This window comes from Geotrypetes seraphini, chromosome 15, assembly GCF_902459505.1.
Source record: "Geotrypetes seraphini chromosome 15, aGeoSer1.1, whole genome shotgun sequence".
Lineage (NCBI taxonomy): Eukaryota > Metazoa > Chordata > Amphibia > Gymnophiona > Dermophiidae > Geotrypetes > Geotrypetes seraphini.
Window position 1 is genome coordinate 9,269,969 of NC_047098.1, and position 19,951 is coordinate 9,289,919.

A 19,951-nucleotide genomic window follows, 5' to 3' on the forward strand; every position below is an offset into this window, starting at 1 on the left:
TTTCATATTTTCACTCCTTTTGGACCTACCCATGGATTAATTCTTATTGGCAGGAAATCATAACTTATTTAGAATCATTGTTAAAAACTAGAATCCCATTTTCGGCGATGGGGTTTTTATTGGACAGATTGGAACTTTTTGTGTTACAGAACGGGGGAGCATGTCACTTTCTCAGGAAGGCAGGTATCGTACGCAAAGAGGTCATTTGAACAGCGTGGGTCAATAGGGATCCCCTCACGCATTGGCAATGGTGTAGCATATTGAATAATTTGATGCTTATGAAGCGTAAGAGTGCACGGGCTTCAGTGAAAAAGAAAACATTATTTCTATCAGTGTGGGAGTCTTATATTCAGTCTTTAGCTTCTTGAGCTCATAGTTATGCACTCTCCTTGTAAACAGAAACACAGTGTATTATACACACAAACATATATTATACACATATACACACACACACTAATGAGAGCGAATCAAAAATTAAAGGCATTTGTTAAATTACATGATAACCAGAACAGAGCTAGTGATATGAAACATATTGTTTTTCCCTTGTACCTCAATCTTTGACTAGATTCATCCTTTAGATTCAAACCAACTTGGTTCTCTTCCATTTGTAATTTGTATCCCAGAAAGTATCTTTGTTTTCTCCTTACATCTCATGCTGTATGTATTTTGCTGTAAACCACTTTGAACTTATGGTATAGCGGTATATAAGAAATAAATTATTATTATATGTATTCGAACATTGCCTGTTAGATAGTTTGTTCACACACAATGCAGCACTCGGCCTTTAGTCAAGGTCAGAAACATGTACCATTGAAGAGAATCGTGCAGTAGTGTGTTTTCTTTGTGCAGAGGGAGTGACACCTGTGGAAATTCACCAAGGGATATTGACTCAGTATGGACATAGCTCCATGAATCAATGACAAGTTTATGAGTGGGTAAAAAGGTTTAAAGTGGGAAGAACAGGTGTAACCGATGGTTGTTCTGGTCTCCCATCAACAATGTGCACCCACAAGAGCACATAGACAGGGCAGATGCCTTAATTAGAGAAGACCGACGGATAACAGTGTCTCAATTGGCTGCAAATTTGGATATCAGCTATGGATCTGCGTTTGCCATAATGCATGATGACTTGGGATACAAGAAAGTCTGCGCACGATGGGCTTCCAAACAGCTTACTGATCTGCACAAGCAACAGTGTGTGGAGGTTGTGACTCAAGTTCCTGAGACGGTAAAAGATCGAAGTATTCTGGAGAGAATCGTCAGCAGTGACGAGACCTGGGTGCATCACTGCAAACCGGTGAGCAAAAGACAAAGCATGATGAAGTAAAGGAAGTGGTGCTCACCTGGCATGAATGCAGAAGCTAGTTGAAAAATACAACAAATGGGTCGTCTTGCATGGGAACCATGTGGAAAAGTGGTATGTTCAATTGCTCAGTTACTTCTATTAAAGCCATTAAATGTATTTTGCCTTTACACTTCTCCCTCCGTATTCGCGGTTTCGATTATTCACGGTTTTTAGCTTGCTGGCTCCTCTTCCCAAATTACATCAGCTTGCATAGAGAAATCGCCGATTCCAAACGTTTACAGAGAAAATTGCTGATTCCCAGCTCTTTGTTCACCTCTCCTTCAGAAACAGGCCAGGTCTCCCACCATGTTATTCACGGTTTCACCATATTCACGATGGTTTTTAATAAAAAAAAAACAGCAAATAACATATAAAAAAGTTATTTGCGTTTTTTCAGTATTTGCAGTTCTGTTAATCCCCTATCACAGCAAATACAAAGGGAGAAGTATATTTTTTTTATTTACTCTCATATATATATGTGTATATATGTATGTATATTTCTGGTGGGACAGGAGAGACTTTAGAATGGAGATTGTTAAATACAGTGGTACCTTGGATTACGAGCATAATCCGTTCCAGGAGCATGCTCGTAATCCAAAATGCACATTTATCAAAGCGAGTTTCCCCATAGGAAATAATGGAAACTCGCTTTGATGCGCCCCCTACCCCCACGAGAACCGGCACTGCTCCCCCCGAAGGCCCCCCCTGTGATCCGGCACCCCCTCACCACAATCCGGCACCTCCCCACGCGATTGGGCACCCCCCACCATGATCCGGCACCCCTTCTGACGCGATTGGGCACCCCCCGCTACGATCCGGCACCCCTTCTGACGCGATTGGGCACCCCTCCCGATGCGATTGAGCACTCCCCGGTCACGATCCGGCACCCCAACCCGACGCGATTGGGCACCCCCCCCCCCGCCACGATCCGGCACCCCCTCGCCGCTTCTTACTATCTGAGCATGCTCAAGGCCTAGCAGAAGAGGAGGCCAATCTTTGGGCACCGGCACCAAGCACAGGATATGCCGATGCCAGTGCCCAGATGAGGGTAAGAAGCGTCGGGGGGTGCTGGATCATGACGGGGGGGGGGGGGGGAGGGGTGCCGGATTGCGGGGGGGGGGGGTGCTCGTAAATTGAGCCATGCTCGGTTTCTGAGGCACCGATTTTGCAAATGTTTTGCTTGTCTTGCAAAACACTCGCAAACCGGTGTACTCGTAAACTGAGGTACCACTGTACTTTCATTCTGGATCTGGAGACTGTAGATTATATTGGAGATAAGATCAAACCTCACAATCTTTCTAGTTCTATGACTCCCTCCTTCAGTGTTAAATGATGGTGGGTTTTCTTTGTGGGGGGGAGCTGAATGGGGTTGGAAATTAAGGAGTGATGTATTAATTTCATTTATGCTTGATACCTCTCTGATCTGCTATTAGCAATGGTTACTTATGCATGAAATGACTGGCATTGTATGATGTAATTATAGTCATTTAGAGGTAAGAATTCTGCGTCTTCTTGGGTGTGAGCTGTTAAGGGAAAGGAGCAGCTAATGGATATATACCTTTGTTTGTGTTTCAGCACCTTGAAGCCTCTAAGTATTTTTAAAAGGAAATGTTGTGATGGGGGGGGGGGTGAGGATGCAAGTATAATGGAAGATTGCTTCTCTTATCTGTGTTGTACAAGTTGAAAATGACAGTACACTATCGTTTTTAGTTTATAAAGCATGTTTATTGCAATTACAAGAAAACATATGATGCCTAATATTATGGGAAGGTCCCTAAAATGTTAAAAAAAAAATTTAAGTTCCATTGTTGCAATAGCCTTCTGTATATTTGGCTCATAATATCTGTGTCACATGTAATCTAAGGCTCAATGTTTTTGACTGATTCAATAAAAAGACACAGTAAAAAATTCAGAAATAAATATCAATAATGATAAATATCTAGAGCTTTCATTGAAGTCACATTTGAAGGCAGTGAGGAGGAGGTAAACGCAGGCACAGATGACCTCTTCTAGCCTAGGGAAATCTAAATGCACATGAAGTCAAACCTTTTCCTCTTTATACACATGGAAAACTGAAACAGAGAGGATTCTCCTAGGACAAGCAGGAAGGCAGTGCTAGACTTACTGTCAGGTGCCGATGGGCTGTCCAGTCGCAATTCCATTGGCGCCTCCAACTTGTTTTTCACAATCAGTGCAGAACGGACAGTAATAACTTTTCGAGCACTACCTTCCATAGAGACAGCAAATACCACCCGTACCGGAGGCAGCGAAGAAAACTATACAGCCATAGGAAAGCAACAAAAAAACATTTTGATTTCATTGAAAGAAATCAGTTGCTAGACTTCTCAAGCCTTCTTAAACCATGGGTAGGCAAAGATCTTTGAGAAATGAATGACATATGCTGTTAACCCAGGGTCAAAGGTACTCTCTTCAGGGTATATCATTTTATTGAACCAGAATTATCCAAAGATCTTACAAATGTTTTTTTCTGAGAGCACATAATTGAAAGACATCTGATAAACGGGCACATCTGGTAATAAAACCTGCTGCACCTCTGGAAAACTCCTAAGTTGATGCAATACAAGAAATCACAGCCCTGCAAAGTTGTTGTTTTGAAAAGGCTCAATACAAAGCTTTCTTTTTTAAAAATTCTTTATTGATTTTTAAAACTTACAATAAGTGTAACAGCATATAACATCATTTCATACTTAAATACATCACTTAATTGTCTATCAACATTTAATTCAGATTCCATATCGCTCCTTCCCCTATATTCAATTTGCACTCATAAGAAAACCAAAATACCCCCACCCCATCTCGGATGTGCATTTTTAAGGGGAAAAATGGTATTCATTCATTGCAGTATTTTGTTAATGGCTTCCAAATAACCTGAAATTTCTTAAAATTCCCTTGCTGCATGGCAATTACCCTTTCCATTTTAAATATGTGACATAGTGAGTTCCACCAAAAGCTATCATTCAGACAATTCCAACCCCTGTCATAATGAGTAATAGGTTGTTATTGTTAGAAGATATTTGGCTCCTAACTCTTATTGATGTACCAAATAGCACCATATCATAGTGCTTTCTGTTATTGTGCTCTTGTCCAGTAGCACTATACAAATAATAGTAGTGAAGTTTACAGCACTGTGTAGAAGAAACAGGCCCTAATCTAAGACCTGACCTTATACATGGGAAAGATTCTTGTATCTTTCTCAACAAAGTTAAAAAAAAAAAAAAAAAGTACTTACATAGACTTGTGGGTGAATTATATTGGTTTTACTGATGGGACTCCCCAACTAGGAAAGAAAAGTTATAATTGTCATGAGGCAATACACACTGTTTTCCCTGACCTGCCTGTACATATCAGGTGCCACTAATTTACACTACATAATATTTTATATTTCTCGCAAGGAGCACTACAGCTGATATAGTGCTTTATAAAAGTAGTAGTAATATACAGAGCAGTTCTGAGACTGCTGATAGGGGTTGCAAGCCTGAGGGTACATTGTATCTGCAGCCGACAAGATCATTTTCTTTTCTATTAAATCAGTCAAGCAAAAATCAAAACAAGAGAATGACACAAAGGAATAACATTGCATTACATTTCATTAGTGATTTCTATTCCGCCTTTACCTTGCCGTTCAAAGCGGAATAGAAATGAACATCTATGAACAAGTTACTAGCTGCATGAAACCTACTCAGGAAACAACCAACAAAACTAAACTGGGACATCTCCCCCACCCCCTCCCTAAGAGACCTCCATAATGCAATACATTGGGCTGCCTCACTCCTAAAATCCAGCACCCTTTCTTTCCATTAACTACTCCCCAGATAGTCCCACAGTAAGGACCAGTGTTCCTGATGTGTAGCTTTCCTTTTGTGATGTATCTAAGGGATACCATTAAGATGCAATATCTAAGCCTCTTCTGCCATTGTTCCAAGGAAGAAACTGATGTTGACTTCTACTGTTTGGCAAACTCAAGTGCCCTAGCAGGTAACAGAGGGTTGTTTGCCAATAACTGAGTCAGAAGTGTCCCTACTGAGGCCTAGTAAACTTCTAAGTGGATCTAATTGCATTTTATTTCTCAGGAACATTTCTATCTCAGTACTAGAATAATACTGATGAACCCATGGGCAGGACCACCACATATGTATAAGTAACCCTGTGCTCCTGCAACCCCTCCAACACTTATAAATAAACACTTTATAAATAAAAAAAATTTGCCTCTTTAATTTACCTCAGTGGTCCCCAACCCTGTCCTGGAGGACCACCAAGCCAAAAGGGTTTTCAGGCTAGCCCTAATGAATATGCATGGAGCAGATTTGCATGCCTGTCACTTCCTTTCTATGCAAATCTCTCTCATGCATATTCATTAGGGCTAGCCTGAAAACCCGATTGGCCTGGTGGTCCTCCAGGACAGGGTTGGGGACCACTGATTTACCTGACACAAAGAATCTATTTACTCCCTGAATAATATTGAGCAATTTGGAATTCAAGATTTCCTCCCCAAGGTCTTCTTCCTAGGTTGCCATATATGGTAACTTAAACTCCCCCTGAGTTAACAAACTATATAGCCTGGAGATGAAGCTTCTTGCCCCAGCTTGACTGGCCCACAGCTATTCTCATTGTGTAGAGTCCTGCCCCTGACAAGGTAATTTTGAAAGTGAAACCCCAATGAGATTTCCCTCTGAAAATTGAGTTGGAGGCACACCAGGTATCCAGCATCCATGGACATTTGCACATGCTTTCTAGAACTTACTTGCAACGAAGTTTTGAATGTTTTTTTAAATTGCACCATGCCCTCTTGATCACAGCCCCCAAAACTGGTCAAAGAGTACACATTCAGGGCAGAACTTACTGTAGATGAAGAAGGGTTCTTGTCAGGAGCTGCATAGCGGAAAAAGATTCCAACTTTGTCTACAGATACGGGGCTGACCTGCTCCCAGCCGTTTACCCGCACCTGCAGCTGATGAATTCTTAAATCATGCGTATGCCTGTTCAGGGAAAAAGGGCATGTGGAAAAATATCACTACCTAGTATCTCAAAAAGGCCAGGGCACAAGACTTTTATTGGGTCCGATATTTAACAGGATTGGGGTGACACAAAAACATGAGTTATGATATTTCTAGAAAATAGCGCATGAAAACATGACTTCATGCCATTCTTCTGTCAGGTCTTCAGCTAAATTTTGTCCACAATTGTTCTACAGAGCTTGAATGCAAAGGAACATTAACCTATGGATTAGTATATGTCAATGGGGCAGAGAATTCTTGTTCTTTCACCACTTCACCCTCCTCAGAATGCTGGCAAGTGAAAAGTGGAACAGAAATTCACCTGTGTCTCAGTTTCCCTCTGGCTTCAAATTCAAAAGGAACCTCTTCCCCTGGGAAGACTTCTCTCCACTGACTAACGTTGTGTGCATCATCGAGGAAGGTTCTGTTTCCTTCAGGGACAACATCAGGACTTCTGCTGTGGGACAGGGCTGCCCTGCAATCAAACCACACAGAACAGAACTGCAGAGTGATTAATCTGTTTTCCGCGTGACACAGTTGAATCAGGGAGTAAAAATGAATCATGCGACCAGTTGCTTGTATTTTGGGAGAAGCTTTCCAGGCCTGAGCTGTAAAACGTAACTCAATCGTGGCTGATACTACGCCCATCGCAACATACTATATCCATAATCGTTTCCTCTATGATCGTGACAGAATATGATCCTTTTTTTTTTTTTTTTAATATCTTTATTCCTTTTTACATTATACAAACAAGTGTACAATAAATCAAGTCATATTATACATATGATCCTAAAGTGAACTGTACATACAAATTCCAAGAGAGGAAGCTGCACAAATAACATCTGGTTTCCCTTCAGATCAAGGGTCAGACACATACGAAACAATGAAAAATATTACTCAGCAGATAAAAGTACAGTGGTACCTCAGAATCCAAACTTAATCCGTTCCAGAACCTTGTTCGAGTTCCAAAACGTTCGAGTTCCAAGACAATTTTTCTCATTGAAAAATAATAGAAACTGGATTAATCTGTTCCTTGGTCCCACAAATAAATTTAACAGTACCGTAAACACACTGGCAGAGACAGCAAGATCAGACCCCCGCCGGCATAGACAGCAAGATTGGCAACAGCAACGGCAAGCGGTGCTCAGCCCAAAGCTTCCCTTTGATGTGAACCGCCCAGGTAGAAACAGGAAACTGCGTCAGAGGGGAAGCTTTGGGCTGAACAACGCTTGCAGTTCCCATACATTCGGATTCCAAAGCAGCGTTCGGATTCCGGAGCAAAATTAAATTAAAAAAATTGTTTGGATTCCAAGTTGTTCGAGTTCTGGGGCGTTCGGATTCTGAGGTACCACTGTAATTTTCTTTATTGAATCACATCAATTTCATCTTTTGCTGTCGTCATGAGATGTTTACACTGAAGACAAAGATCATAAATTGCAGATGTCAAAATTACAGTCATGTGCCACGCACCAGTATATTCTCATTTGACGTTTGCTACCACTCGCATCTCTTTCCAGCCCAGCCCTCCATATGCAGAAATCACCATTATCTGACAATATTCCCCTTATACACATGACAGAAAGAACACAAGCATGTGGTCGGCCAAGACATACGGTCAATAATAAAGTAAACAAGTTTAAATTCTGTTCTCAAAATAATTTACTCTAGGTTGCACCATAAGAACATAAGAATTACCATTGCTGGGTCAGACCAGTGGTCCATCCTGTCCAGCAGTCCGCTCATGTGGCGGCCCGCAGGTCAAAGACCAGTGCCCTATTTGAGTCTAGCCTTACCTGCGTACGTTCTGGTTCAGCAGGAACTTATCTAACCCTTTCTTGAATCCCTGGAGGGTGCTTTCTCCTATAACAGCCTCTGGAAGAGCATTCCAAATTTCTACCACTCTCTGGGTGAAGAAGAACTTCCTTATGTTTGTACGGAATCGATCCCCTTTTAACTCTCGTTCTCTTCACCTTGGAGAGGGTAAACAGTCTCTCTTTCTCTACTAAGTCCATTCCCTTCAATATCTTGAATGTTTCAATCATGTCTCCTCTCAGTCTCCGGGAGAAGAGGCCCAGTTTCTCTAGCCTCTCATTGTGCAGCAACTCCTCCTGTCCCTTAACCATTTTTGTCGCTGGGCCAACCGTAATTGAAACATAGAAACAGGACGGCAGATGAAGGCCAAATGACCCAACCTGTCTGCCCTGCCGCAGCATCCACTATTTCCTCCTCTCCCCGAGAGATTCCATTTGCCTGTCCCATGCTCTCTTGAATTCAGACACAGTCTTTGTTTCCACCACCTCTTCCGGGAGACTATTCCACGCATCTATCACCCTTTCTGTTAAAAACAACGTTGCTTCTTGTCTAGCCTTTGAAAACAGTCACACAGATTAGAAATAAAAACTGGTAACTGCTCTAGAATAACAGAACTGTTTGCATGAAAGGCAAAATGCCATTGCAAATTAGTCTCACTATTTATGGTATTATGAGCCGCAAGGAATGGATCAATGTTTTGGGATCTGTTAGGTACCTTCAATTACCTAGCATAGCCATTGGATTTAATGGACCTATGGTCTAACCCAGTACAACACACATTACATTCTTATGGTGTTAGAGAAATTTATGACTCTGTACAGCGCTGCGTACGTCTCGTAGCGCTCTAGAAATAATTTAGGAGTAGTAGGCTTCTTACCGGGTAGGGGTTGTCGTTAAAGTGGCGAACCAAAGAGTGCACCCAGTATGATTTCTCAAAGCAAATGGGACAAAAGGCTGTCGACGTTTTGGAGTCTTCATATCTGCTATAACAGCATGAAAAAAAAACAAACAACACACACAGATGAAATGAATAAGTACCGTACTTCTCTTTCATATTATGGAGTCAAGATGCAGTCAAAATAAGATCTTTACACGCTCCATCTACCTTTACTTTTTGACATGCTATAATGCCTACATATATAATGCAATCTCTGAATCCTACAAAGTCCCCAGGCTACTCAAAGTAATGAAAATAGTGAAACTGATGGTGTGCACACATAGTAGGTTTGAATGATGCATAAGGAAAGCTCCAGGATACGTGAAGGCATTCATAAGCATAGAGGAGTAAGAATGCTTGTGAATATGGAGAAATTAGGGCTTACCTGATCATTTTCTTTCCTTTAGTTTTCCAGTCTATTTCAGAACTTTCAGGTGTAAAGACCATCGATCAGCAGGTGGAGACAGAGAATACAGAATTGTGTGCAGCTCTAATTCAGTATTTAGACAACAAAGCAGTTAAAGAAACAAAGAGGCAGTAAAGAAAACAACTTTAGCCCTTTCTTAAGTTTTGTACTTAATAACAAACAAACAAACACCTTAGCTAAAATAAGAACGATTAATAACCTCTGAAAAAAGATGGTATCTTGAGTCTTGAAGCAGAAGACAACAGCAAGATAAATCTGTAAATATAGCAAATTACTGACAGCCAATATAGGGCAGGTTTCTGGAATAGTCTGAAGGACTAAAGAAAACAGAACTACCAGGTAAGCCCTAATTTCTTCTTCCTTAACATCCTCCAAACTATTCGGGAACTTACAGGATGTAAAAAGCAGTCCTCAAGAAAGGTGGGACCCTGCAGCTGTGGCATAAACGACAGAATCCCCAATATGCTGCTGTATCCAATTTGCAATGCAATGCAATTTGCAATGAAGAGAGGACCAAATTGCTACTTTGCAAGTATCAGTTGGCAATACTGAATTCACTTCTGTCTATGAAGTTGCTGCTCCCTTTACAGAGTGAGTTTTCAATACTGAAGGAGGCTGTTTTTCCACAAGATGATAGGCCAAAGTTAAGGTCTCTTTTAACCAGCATGCAATTGTAGGTTTTGAAACAGCCTCTCCCTTTCTTGACTTCCCAAAAAGATTGAAAAGCCAGTCAGACTTTCAAAAGTAGTTAACATCCAAGTATTTGATCAATGTTCTTCTAAAATCCAACAGTCTCAAGGTGGAGAACTGATCGTCGCAATCCTCTCTACATAATGGAAGGTTCACTGACTAGGTTATATTGTATAATGGAGAGATGGTAACGTGAAGGAAGGAATCTTTGCCTGAAATTCTGAATCTCTCCTGGCCAAAGCTAAAGCATCTAAAATTATCTTTTTTTAAGGGAAGATATTTAAGAGAAGATTTCTTAATAGGCTTATAACTGTAGTCTTCTGAAGTGCTTTAAGCACCAAATTAAGATTCCATTCTGGACAAATAGAACAATGGTCCTCAAGCACCACAATCCAGTCGGGTTTTCAAGATTTCCAAAATGAATCTGCATTAGACTGATTTGCATGTACTGCTTCCACTTTATGCAAATAGATCTTATGCATATTCATTATGGAAATCTTGAAAACTTGACTAAGTTGCAACCCTTCAGGACCATGGTTGTCCACCCCTGGATCAAATGTTTTTGAACCCAGCTGAAAAGTCAGTATGATTTCAATGCCCGATAATGACTGTGTCCTCCCCCACCATATACTGACAGAGGTTCCCACCGTGGTATTGTTGAAGAATGTCCCTCATGATGAAAAGAAACTGCCAGTAAAGCTTTCCAAACTGCTCTTAGCACCAAGTGATAAATGGACCACAAAGTTTCTTCCTTTGTCCATGTGCCCTGAGCCACTTGAGACTGATAATGCATTCACCATCCAAAGAAACTGGCATCCCAATTTCCCAGTACACTATCAGGAAAGATAACTCTTTGCATAGATTTGCTGAAATGTAGCTGCTACTTCTTACGGATTCTGGTTGTTGCCATCTAAGACAGATGACACTGGAAATCTTAAAAAAGGGAAACCAATGCCTTTTGAAGAGATCTCATATGTGCTCTCAAAACGGAATACAAACCCAGAACTTGGAAGTAATCCCGTGTAAGAAACCTCTGTTGTAGGAGACGGATTAGAAGCTGTAGTTTCATCTGTCTTTGATCTAAAGAAACACCTTCCCCTGTTCTGTGAAGAAGAGAACTCCCAGATACTCCAGAGTCTGTGTGGGAACAACTGTGCTCTTCATGTAGTTGATCACTCAGCCAAGAGAATGGAGGAGTAGCTGCAATACTATGGAGGTAGTCCAAATGATCCTGCTATCCAGGTAAGGGTGAACCTGAACTCTTAAAATGTAAGAGATATGCCACCATTACTACCATGGCTCTGGAAAATGTTCTGAGCACAGTGGCTAGTCTGAACAGCTTTGCCTGGAACTGAAAGTGCTGGGCCAGAAAGGAAAACCTTAGAAATCTCTGATGAGGTAGCCAGATCAGGATGTGAAAATAAGCCTTCTTGAAGTCTAGGGCTGTCAATAAATCCCAATGCAATAACAGAATGAGAAGTCTCTAGTCAGAAGTGAGAAACCAACAGACAGTGATTCAGCTTCTTGAGATACAATACTGGACGAAAGAAGCTCTCCTTACTCTTCTCTGAATTTTCTTAAAAAAAAAAAAAAAAGGGATGAAAGTCACTGTTGAAGAGGGTGGGAAGGACCCAGTAACCATTAGATATATCTCCAAGTGGAAATTGGAAAACTCCCTTGCTCATTGCTCATCTGGGAGTCAACTGACTACCTGGAACAGAAACTAGCTGAGAGGCTGATCCAGGAGCCGCAGAGCACATCCATTTCCACCTGCTGGAAACAGAAAAATACTCGTTGAAGCTGCACACAGATCTTCTAGAACACAGCACAATTCTGTATTCTCTCCCTCTCTACTTGCTGGTCAATGGTCATGTAGTGTGAATGATGCTAAGAAAGTCACTTAAGGCCAGATTTCTTTTTTAAACTATGGAAGAATTTTCCCTCCCTTATGCTCTGCTAGTTTGGGTGACCTCTCACATCTTGTCTTTCTACTCCAAAATACTGTATGTTTGGTTTTATATTATATTGCTTTACTCATCAACAGAAGCATTGCGACTTCTTTAATGTGTGTAAGCATCAGTAATCGTAAGAAAAATAAGTGTGAGTCTACACTATAAGCAGGTGTTAAATCAATTAAGTTTGTCAAGTTTCAAGTTAATTTATTTATTTACAAAAGATAGATAGTACTAGATCTAATAGATGCTGGTATTGCAGAATAGAAGTCGGGACATTAGACCATTTAATTTTTTTTTGTCCCTGTGTAAATGCATTTTGGAAACTAATTTGGCCCCAAATTAATGAATTACTAGAAAATCATGTAGGACTCTCATATGATACTATACTATTTGGTACAGCAATGAGAACTCAGAGTCCGATTTCAGCAAACAATAACAAACTATTATTAATATTGACAGGGGTCGCCATGCAACAAATAACTCAAAATTGGAAGGACTACACTAAATTAAATTTTACATTTTGGTGGAATTCAGTCTGTCATATATACAAAATGGAAAAAACAATAGCATTACAACAGGGAAATATTCATAATTTTAAGAAAATTTGGGAACCATTGACTCGTTATTCCAATGATCAGATTTCATAGCACATTAATAACGGTTATATTAGAATGGGGAGGGGAGGGGAATGTATATTATATGGATTTAAGAAATGAAAAAAGGGGAGGGTTATATTTTATATGATAAATTGAATATTTGTAATCACAATTTTTCATGTATTACTTTTTTTTTTTTTTTTTTTTAATTTTTATTTATAGATTTTCCATTCTTACAACATCTGAATCATAGTAAATATAATTAATTATTACATATCTAGTATACTATCATTAATAAATCATAGCTTTTAAAATATAATATGATAAAGATTATACATTTACATAAAATTATAAATCCCTCCCCCTTTTTATATAACATGTTTCCAATAATTAATCAAATCCCACCCCAGTCATATATAATTTTTATCAATGTGCTAAGAAATCTAATCATTAGAATAATTAGTCAATGGTTGCCAAATTTTCTTGAATGGAAAAATCTTAATAATCAATATAGTCTACAGGTTCTATGTTTCCAGGCGGATTTTTTGGGTCACCAAGCCGCAAAATGGTACAAATTGATATACGGATTTTTAAATAAAAAAAAGAAAACAGGTCTTAGGGATATTTGGAGTATTGAGATTGGACAGACAATTTCTGAGTCTCAATGGCCACGATTTTGGTCCTGGAGATTAAGATCTACAAAGTCAGCATCTATGAATCAAACATGGTTGTTCTTATTACATAGAGTGTTCTGGACCCCAACGCGCCTGCAAAAGATAGATAGTACTAGATCTAATAGATGCTGGCATTGTAAATTGGAAATAGGGACGTTAGATCATTTAATTTTTTTCTGTCCCTGTGTAAACGCATTTTGGAATTCAATTTGGCCCCAAATTAATAAGTTACTAGAGAATTATGTAGGACTCTCATATGATACCATATTATTTGGCACTGCAATGAGAACTAAGAGTCCGATTTCAGCAAATAATAACAAGCTATTATTAATATTGACAGGAGTCGCCATGCAACAAATTACTCAAAATTGGAAAGATTATACCAAATTAAATTATACGTTCTGGTGGAATTCTGTCTGTCATATTTATAAAATGGAAAAAGTATTAGCGTTACAACAAGGGAATCTTCTTAATTTCATGTATTACTTGATGTTTTATATACAATTAAAATATTGTAAGAATGAAAAATTTATAAATAAAATATTTAAAAAAAAATTCTTTATTCATTTTTCCATCTTACAACAAGTGCACAATACTACATCATATTAACTTTTACATATCACTTGATATTCATACAATTATGATTTTACATATATGAATTTATTCCCCCCCATCCACACTTCCCACAAGTAATTTAATTCAAAATATCATTTATATATTATATTTCAATCTATTAATCAGTTTATTTATTGTTGACATATTGCTCATGAGTGGACTATCAGAGTGGCTTACAAATACGTTTATACAGTACAAAATTATACAAAGGAACTACATTGTTAATAGACTAAAGGACATTTCAAATCTCAACTTGAAAGTATCCTGCTGAGCAGATGTTCAATCAATTAAGTGCTAATGTTTATATGATATTTTTGACTACAATATTTGTGGGAAGGGTGGGTGATGGAGGGAATTAATTTATGTGTTTAAGATGATAATAGTAAGAAATCCAAGTGTTGTGTACAAGTTCAGATGATGTAATATTTGTGTACTTGATGTAAGATGAAAAAATGAATAAAGAATTTGAACAAAAAAAAAAAAGTGCTTCCTGACAAAGCTTCTTGTGGATTACTGTAGAGGAGGAGCCATTTTATAACTTAGGTACTCACATTTACACACATGTTCCATGCATACATGTTTAAATACTAGCAGATAGCATGTATGCGTGTAGATGCCAGCATGCAGCCCAAGTGCTATTCTGCAAATATCCACATACTAATTATGCCAGAGTCTATTGCCAGAGGGTGCCACTACACTTTCTAGCATTATGGATGCAAAATTTTACTTTATTGCAAAGAAACAAACTTGGGTTATGTCCAGGGAGGATGTTGGTCCAGCCATAAACTACTTGCTTGTGCTCTAATCGCAAACATGATCCAGTAACTTGAAAATCTCCCTGCTTGTGCACAATGCCATGTTTTATTTTGGGTGCTGTGAAGACAAAATTCAACCCTGACAAAATTCCGAAGATGAAAGGGGAAAGGTAAAGGAGCTTTGTATGCTGCCTTTTTGTCACTTTGGCATTTCAAAGCTGACATTCAAAGGGGTGGGTACTGGAGGATTAAGTGACTTGCCCAAGGTCACAAGGAGCAGCACTGGGATTTGATCTCACAGTCTCTGGGTGCAGAGGCAGCAGCTCAACCAGTGAGCTACAGCCCTTCCTCTGAAGATGAACTGAAGATGACTCCTGTGTCATGCAGTGGAATGAATTAACACTTCCAAAGAGGAGCAGAATATGAGAGCAGAATGGAACACATTAAAGGGCTTGTAAGCAGGATGACAACTGGCTAGCAAAGAAAAGTCAGCAAAAAAAGGGTTAAAATACTGTGTTAAAAAAAAAAAAATCTGACCAGAAGCACACAAAACATTCCTCTCTTTTGTTATGAGTTTTCACTAAACTTTAAATGAAAAGGGCAAAAGATGGACCTAAGAAGAACAAGTTATTTGTGATAAATGAGCTAGAGAAACAAAGGATGAGATCAGCTGGGAATGAACAGCTTGACATTTCTTTGACCTGCAGAGCAAAACAATCTCTCTCTGTTCAGTACTGTACCTCTAGCATAGATCTGATGCTCTAGGTTAGTCAGACTGGCTGTGCTCCTAGTTCTAAGGTAGACAAGGGGAAGGCCTGGCAGATAGGAAAGACAAAGTTAGCAAGAAAAGGAGAAAAAGCAGACACACAGCAGAGGTAGATTCATTTCTGTAACACATGCAGAAGTGAGGAAACATTACACAAAGAGGCAGTATCATGCAAATATTCTTTTTAATCCTCATCTTACCTTAACAGGTTTACTTGGCATTCTTGGCAATTATTTACTTACATACCATATACTGAGGATCCAATATAGGAAGTCACTTAAGGGGGCAGGAGAAGCTCCTGCCCACTTAAATGGTGCTCAAGCGGCCATCTACCTATATTCAGTGATACTTGGAAGGAGAGGGGCATTCTGGGGGCAGAGCCAGGAAGGAACTTGGAGTTCTGTGGGTGCCAGCAATATTCGGTGCCAGTGTCTACATAGCTAACCAGGCATGTAGGACTGCAAAAATAGCAGTCTTAACAGCCCAATTAGCTAAGTGGGTGCTGGCACTGAATATCAACTGGCACCCCCTCCTGGATCCCCCCACAACATAATCCCCCCCCATTGATTCTGCTCCCTCCAAGATCAAAAGTCTCCCCCCCCCCATCTGATCTTCCTCTCTCCTTCCACAGGCAAAAGGCCCACCCTTGATCTGATCCCACTTCCTCTCCTTCCCTCCCTAAAAGTAAAGGCCCACCATTGGTCAGCTTCCTCTCCCTCCCCCGATCTGATCTTTCTCCACAAAAGCAAAGGTTTGCTTTTGATTTGATTCTCCACAATCAAAATAGCTGTGGCTCCCACATTATTTGAAAGGGAAATGCAACTCTCTGATTCTCTGAGAAGGTTTGGGGCTGAAAGGTTGTTCTCTGCTGAAGTTCCTTCATGAACTGCATTGCCCTGAAGTGTTCCAGCAGCACCATAAACAAGTGCAATGCTCTGCCTGCTCCAATGCGACAAGCCCTGGAACTAAGCTAAAGGAGCTCATTTCTTCATGGTGCTTTTGGTAAAAAGGATTCTACTATTCCTAGCAATTCCAAAGAACAGATGTAGAGAAATAAGGAAATCAGCACTGTGCATTATTTCATCAAAGCTGAATTCTTTCCTGCAGAGGAACCACCACAGAGCACCAAATAAACTGTTTCATCCATGCTCAAAATAGCATCTAAGGGGATTTCCAAGTGGCCATCAAGCTGAGGGCTGAACTGTTTTTCCAAGCAAAAAAGTTTATGGGATTAAGGCCCGGATGCACTAAACTCTCCAATCGTTTAACGATCGTCGCTAAACCAGTTGCACTGGTTTAGCAATGACCTAATTTGCTGACCCGATGTACAGAATGGCTCACTGTGTGCTTTTCCATGTGTTCCTAAACTCTCTGACTCTGCCATGCACAACCTCGTAAGTATTAAAACGAGGTCTTTTATATTAAAATAAGCCCTCCAATCAATGCTCATAACATTGCTAGGGTATGCCTTAAATCTACCAACAGCTGCTAAGGGCCCAAGATTACTGACAGGTCTAAACAGATGTTATCCCAGAATGCACTGGGAAGGGACCTAAGGCCTTGATTGGTTCAGGCGCCTATGGCCCCTCCACTGTGCTTAACTAATAACAAGCTTTTGGGTAAACATACAAGGTGCAATATTTAGAACTACTTATATGAATGGCATCAGATGCCAACTGCTTATGTAGTTAAAAATAAAAAATATCAGCATGGGTAACATATTTTTGACCATGCAAGTCATTAGGGAGATAATTTTCAAAGGAATTTCACATACAGAAAGTTATAAAATGTACATATAAATCTGCCTTTAGCAATTCTATAATAGTGTTAGGGTATGCCTAATGCCATTATACTGTAAAATAGTGCTACAATGCATACTGAAACATAGGTGCATCTGTTTATACAAGGTCAGTGGCTGGAGTGTGCAGGCTTACTTATAAATTATGCATGTTGCTAGGTGGCATGCATGATACACCCATGCTCTGCCCATTGGTACAGCCCACTTGCATAGAATAACACCTAGCACTTGTATGTGTAACTAGCAATTTGTAGCAGCAATCGTCCACTCAAGTGCAACTATTCTATAAACATGGCGCGTAGATGCTAATAAGGGTTTTACGCATGCCATGGATTAGTGCTACCTGATTCGAATCAGTTTGTTCTCTGAGAAAATCAGACTCACCGATTCAGCGACCAATACCTCTCCCCCCCCACCCGGTGAGACCGGACATACCTCTGAGGCCTCCTAAAGCAGTACTGGCGGTGAATGGTCAGCAGTGGCATCATTCTGAATGGGCTGCTCGCAGCCTGCCCCACCGGGGCCTTCCCTCTGCTGCATCACTGATGAAGCCCTAATGGAGAAGACCATGAGTAGATGCTGCTGTAGGAGGCCTTGAAGGTATGTCAGGTCTCAAGATGGGAGAGTCAGTGGGGTGCTTTTGCACAGGAGTATGGGTGGGAGGGGAGGAAAGATACTGCACATGGGCAGAGAGTAAAGGTAGAAAGGAGTGAGAGGGAGAAATGTTGGACAAAAGGTGGAGGGCAGGGAGAAAGAAATGTTGCACATCATAATGGAGGGGAGGAAGGGAAAGATACTTGAGCGTGAGTTAGGACCTCACAGAGAGGTAAAATCTTTTTTGTTTACACCACAGCACTGGCATAGGGTTGGAGAAGGAAAAATGGGGTGGGGTGGGTGAAAAGGATACAAAATAAACCCGCCAGGATGTTTAAAAAAACCCCAAACAAACCAACAAAAACAAACACCTGATTGGGCAGGAAAAGTGAAGTGAATCAAATTTTTTTCCTTGAATCAGGCAGCACTACTGTCGACTGCCAGAAGAACTAACAAATCAATTCTGGAAGAGATCAACCCAGCTTTATCACTGTCAGAAGAGAAAGATCATTGGAGGAGGACATTATGTTTGGAAAGATCGAAGGAACCAGGCAAAGAGGGCGACCTGCAATCAGATGGCTGGACACATGGAAAACAACCATGGTGATGACGCTGGAGGACAACCAATCTCTTTAGATCTGTAACTCATCAAGTCGCTAGGACTCGAGCACGAGTTGATGGCACCTAACATAACATTCAGCGTTCAGAAGACTAAGGCTGGCAGCGAAACAGAAATAAACAGTAGTAAAATAAGCGTGAAGCTCTGAAGATATAATTATCCATTCTGTTCCACTGAATATTTAAACTAAAGTAAAACTTAGGGCTCCTTTTCCTAAGGTGCGCTAGCGTTTTAGCGCGCGCTAACCATGCGCTAAACGAAAAACACTAACGCAAGTTCTATGGAGGCGTTAGCGTTTAGCGCGTGCTAAAACCGCTAGCGCACCTTAGTAAACGGAGTCCTTAGCTTTATATACCGGGTCATCAACCAGAGGAAGCTTGACTCGGTAACACAATAATTAAGAATGAAACACTGAAAAAAAAAACCCAACAAGAATTTCAAAAGGATTCATTTTCAAAGTGTTTAGCAAATAAAAAAGTTTTTAAAGATTGGCAGAAGCATTGAAAAGGACTAGAAGACAAGACATGTTTTCAATTATCGCCCCTACCTTATGGAACTCTATACCTCAGTATATTAGAGACATAAAGGACCTCATTTCTTTTAAAAGAGCTTTAAAAACCTATTTTTGCAAGGAAGCTTTTAACATTTGAATCTCAGATTTACAAATTTTTATTTTTTAACAATAGATTTAATATCCCATAATTTTGTTTTTTTCCCTTCCCTGAGTTATTTTTCCCTTAAATGTATATTTTCCTCTACTAATATATTGTAACTTTCCCCCTCTACCCTCTTGTTTCATGTGTGTTAACCCAGTTTGTTTTTTATTTAAAGGTCATTGTATTTGTATTTCTATTTTACTTGAATTGTACATCGCTTAGGTATTTAATAAGCGATTTATCAAGCACTAATAAAACTTGGAAACTTGGAAAGGGAGTTCATTCTATAGTTGGGAAAATTTGAAAGACGAAAAATGGCTAAAGTTCTTGACTCCTTTAATTCCTTTTCGGGAAGGGAGGGAGAGTTTGAATTGTCGAATGCCTCTTGAGATTGTAGGTGCAGGAATACTCTCCATTCACAGATCTGCATGCACATTTTTAAAGAAAACTGCCCAGATGTGCCATAGTGCCAGATGTGTCATAGTGCCAGCTGGCAGGTTTTATAGCTGGGTGCAGGGAAATGCCTGTTGGGGGGGGGGTTGTTCTAAAATTAACTTCCCATGTGTACTCTCTCCTCCCAGCTTTAACCCAGCCACTCTGTAGCCCAGCTTAAAGTATGTAAGACAAAGCAATGCACATACTTCTGGCCATACTGGAGGAGGAGGGAGTTTTCAAATGGGCAATCTAACCAGGTATC

The 19,951-nt window shown here is 40.1% G+C and overlaps 1 protein-coding gene across 15 annotated transcripts in view; it reads right to left on the reverse strand.

Annotated features, from left to right (window-relative positions):
• The window catches only part of VPS13D (vacuolar protein sorting 13 homolog D), a 301,308-nt gene that overhangs the window by 164,131 nt on the left and 117,226 nt on the right, over window positions 1–19,951 (reverse strand). For 12 of the 15 annotated variants that reach the window (XM_033922659.1, XM_033922651.1, XM_033922648.1 and 9 more), the window contains 6 exons: window positions 15,562–15,636; window positions 9,050–9,155; window positions 6,683–6,835; window positions 6,207–6,342; window positions 4,596–4,643; window positions 3,471–3,621 (listed from right to left, as the gene is read on the reverse strand). In XM_033922659.1, coding sequence (XP_033778550.1) covers window positions 3,471–3,621; window positions 4,596–4,643; window positions 6,207–6,342; window positions 6,683–6,835; window positions 9,050–9,155; window positions 15,562–15,636 — 669 coding nt within the window. The remainder of the gene's footprint in view (window positions 1–3,470; window positions 3,622–4,595; window positions 4,644–6,206; window positions 6,343–6,682; window positions 6,836–9,049; window positions 9,156–15,561; window positions 15,637–19,951) is intronic. The other 3 variants (XM_033922660.1, XM_033922663.1, XM_033922662.1) reach the window with 3 other exon arrangements.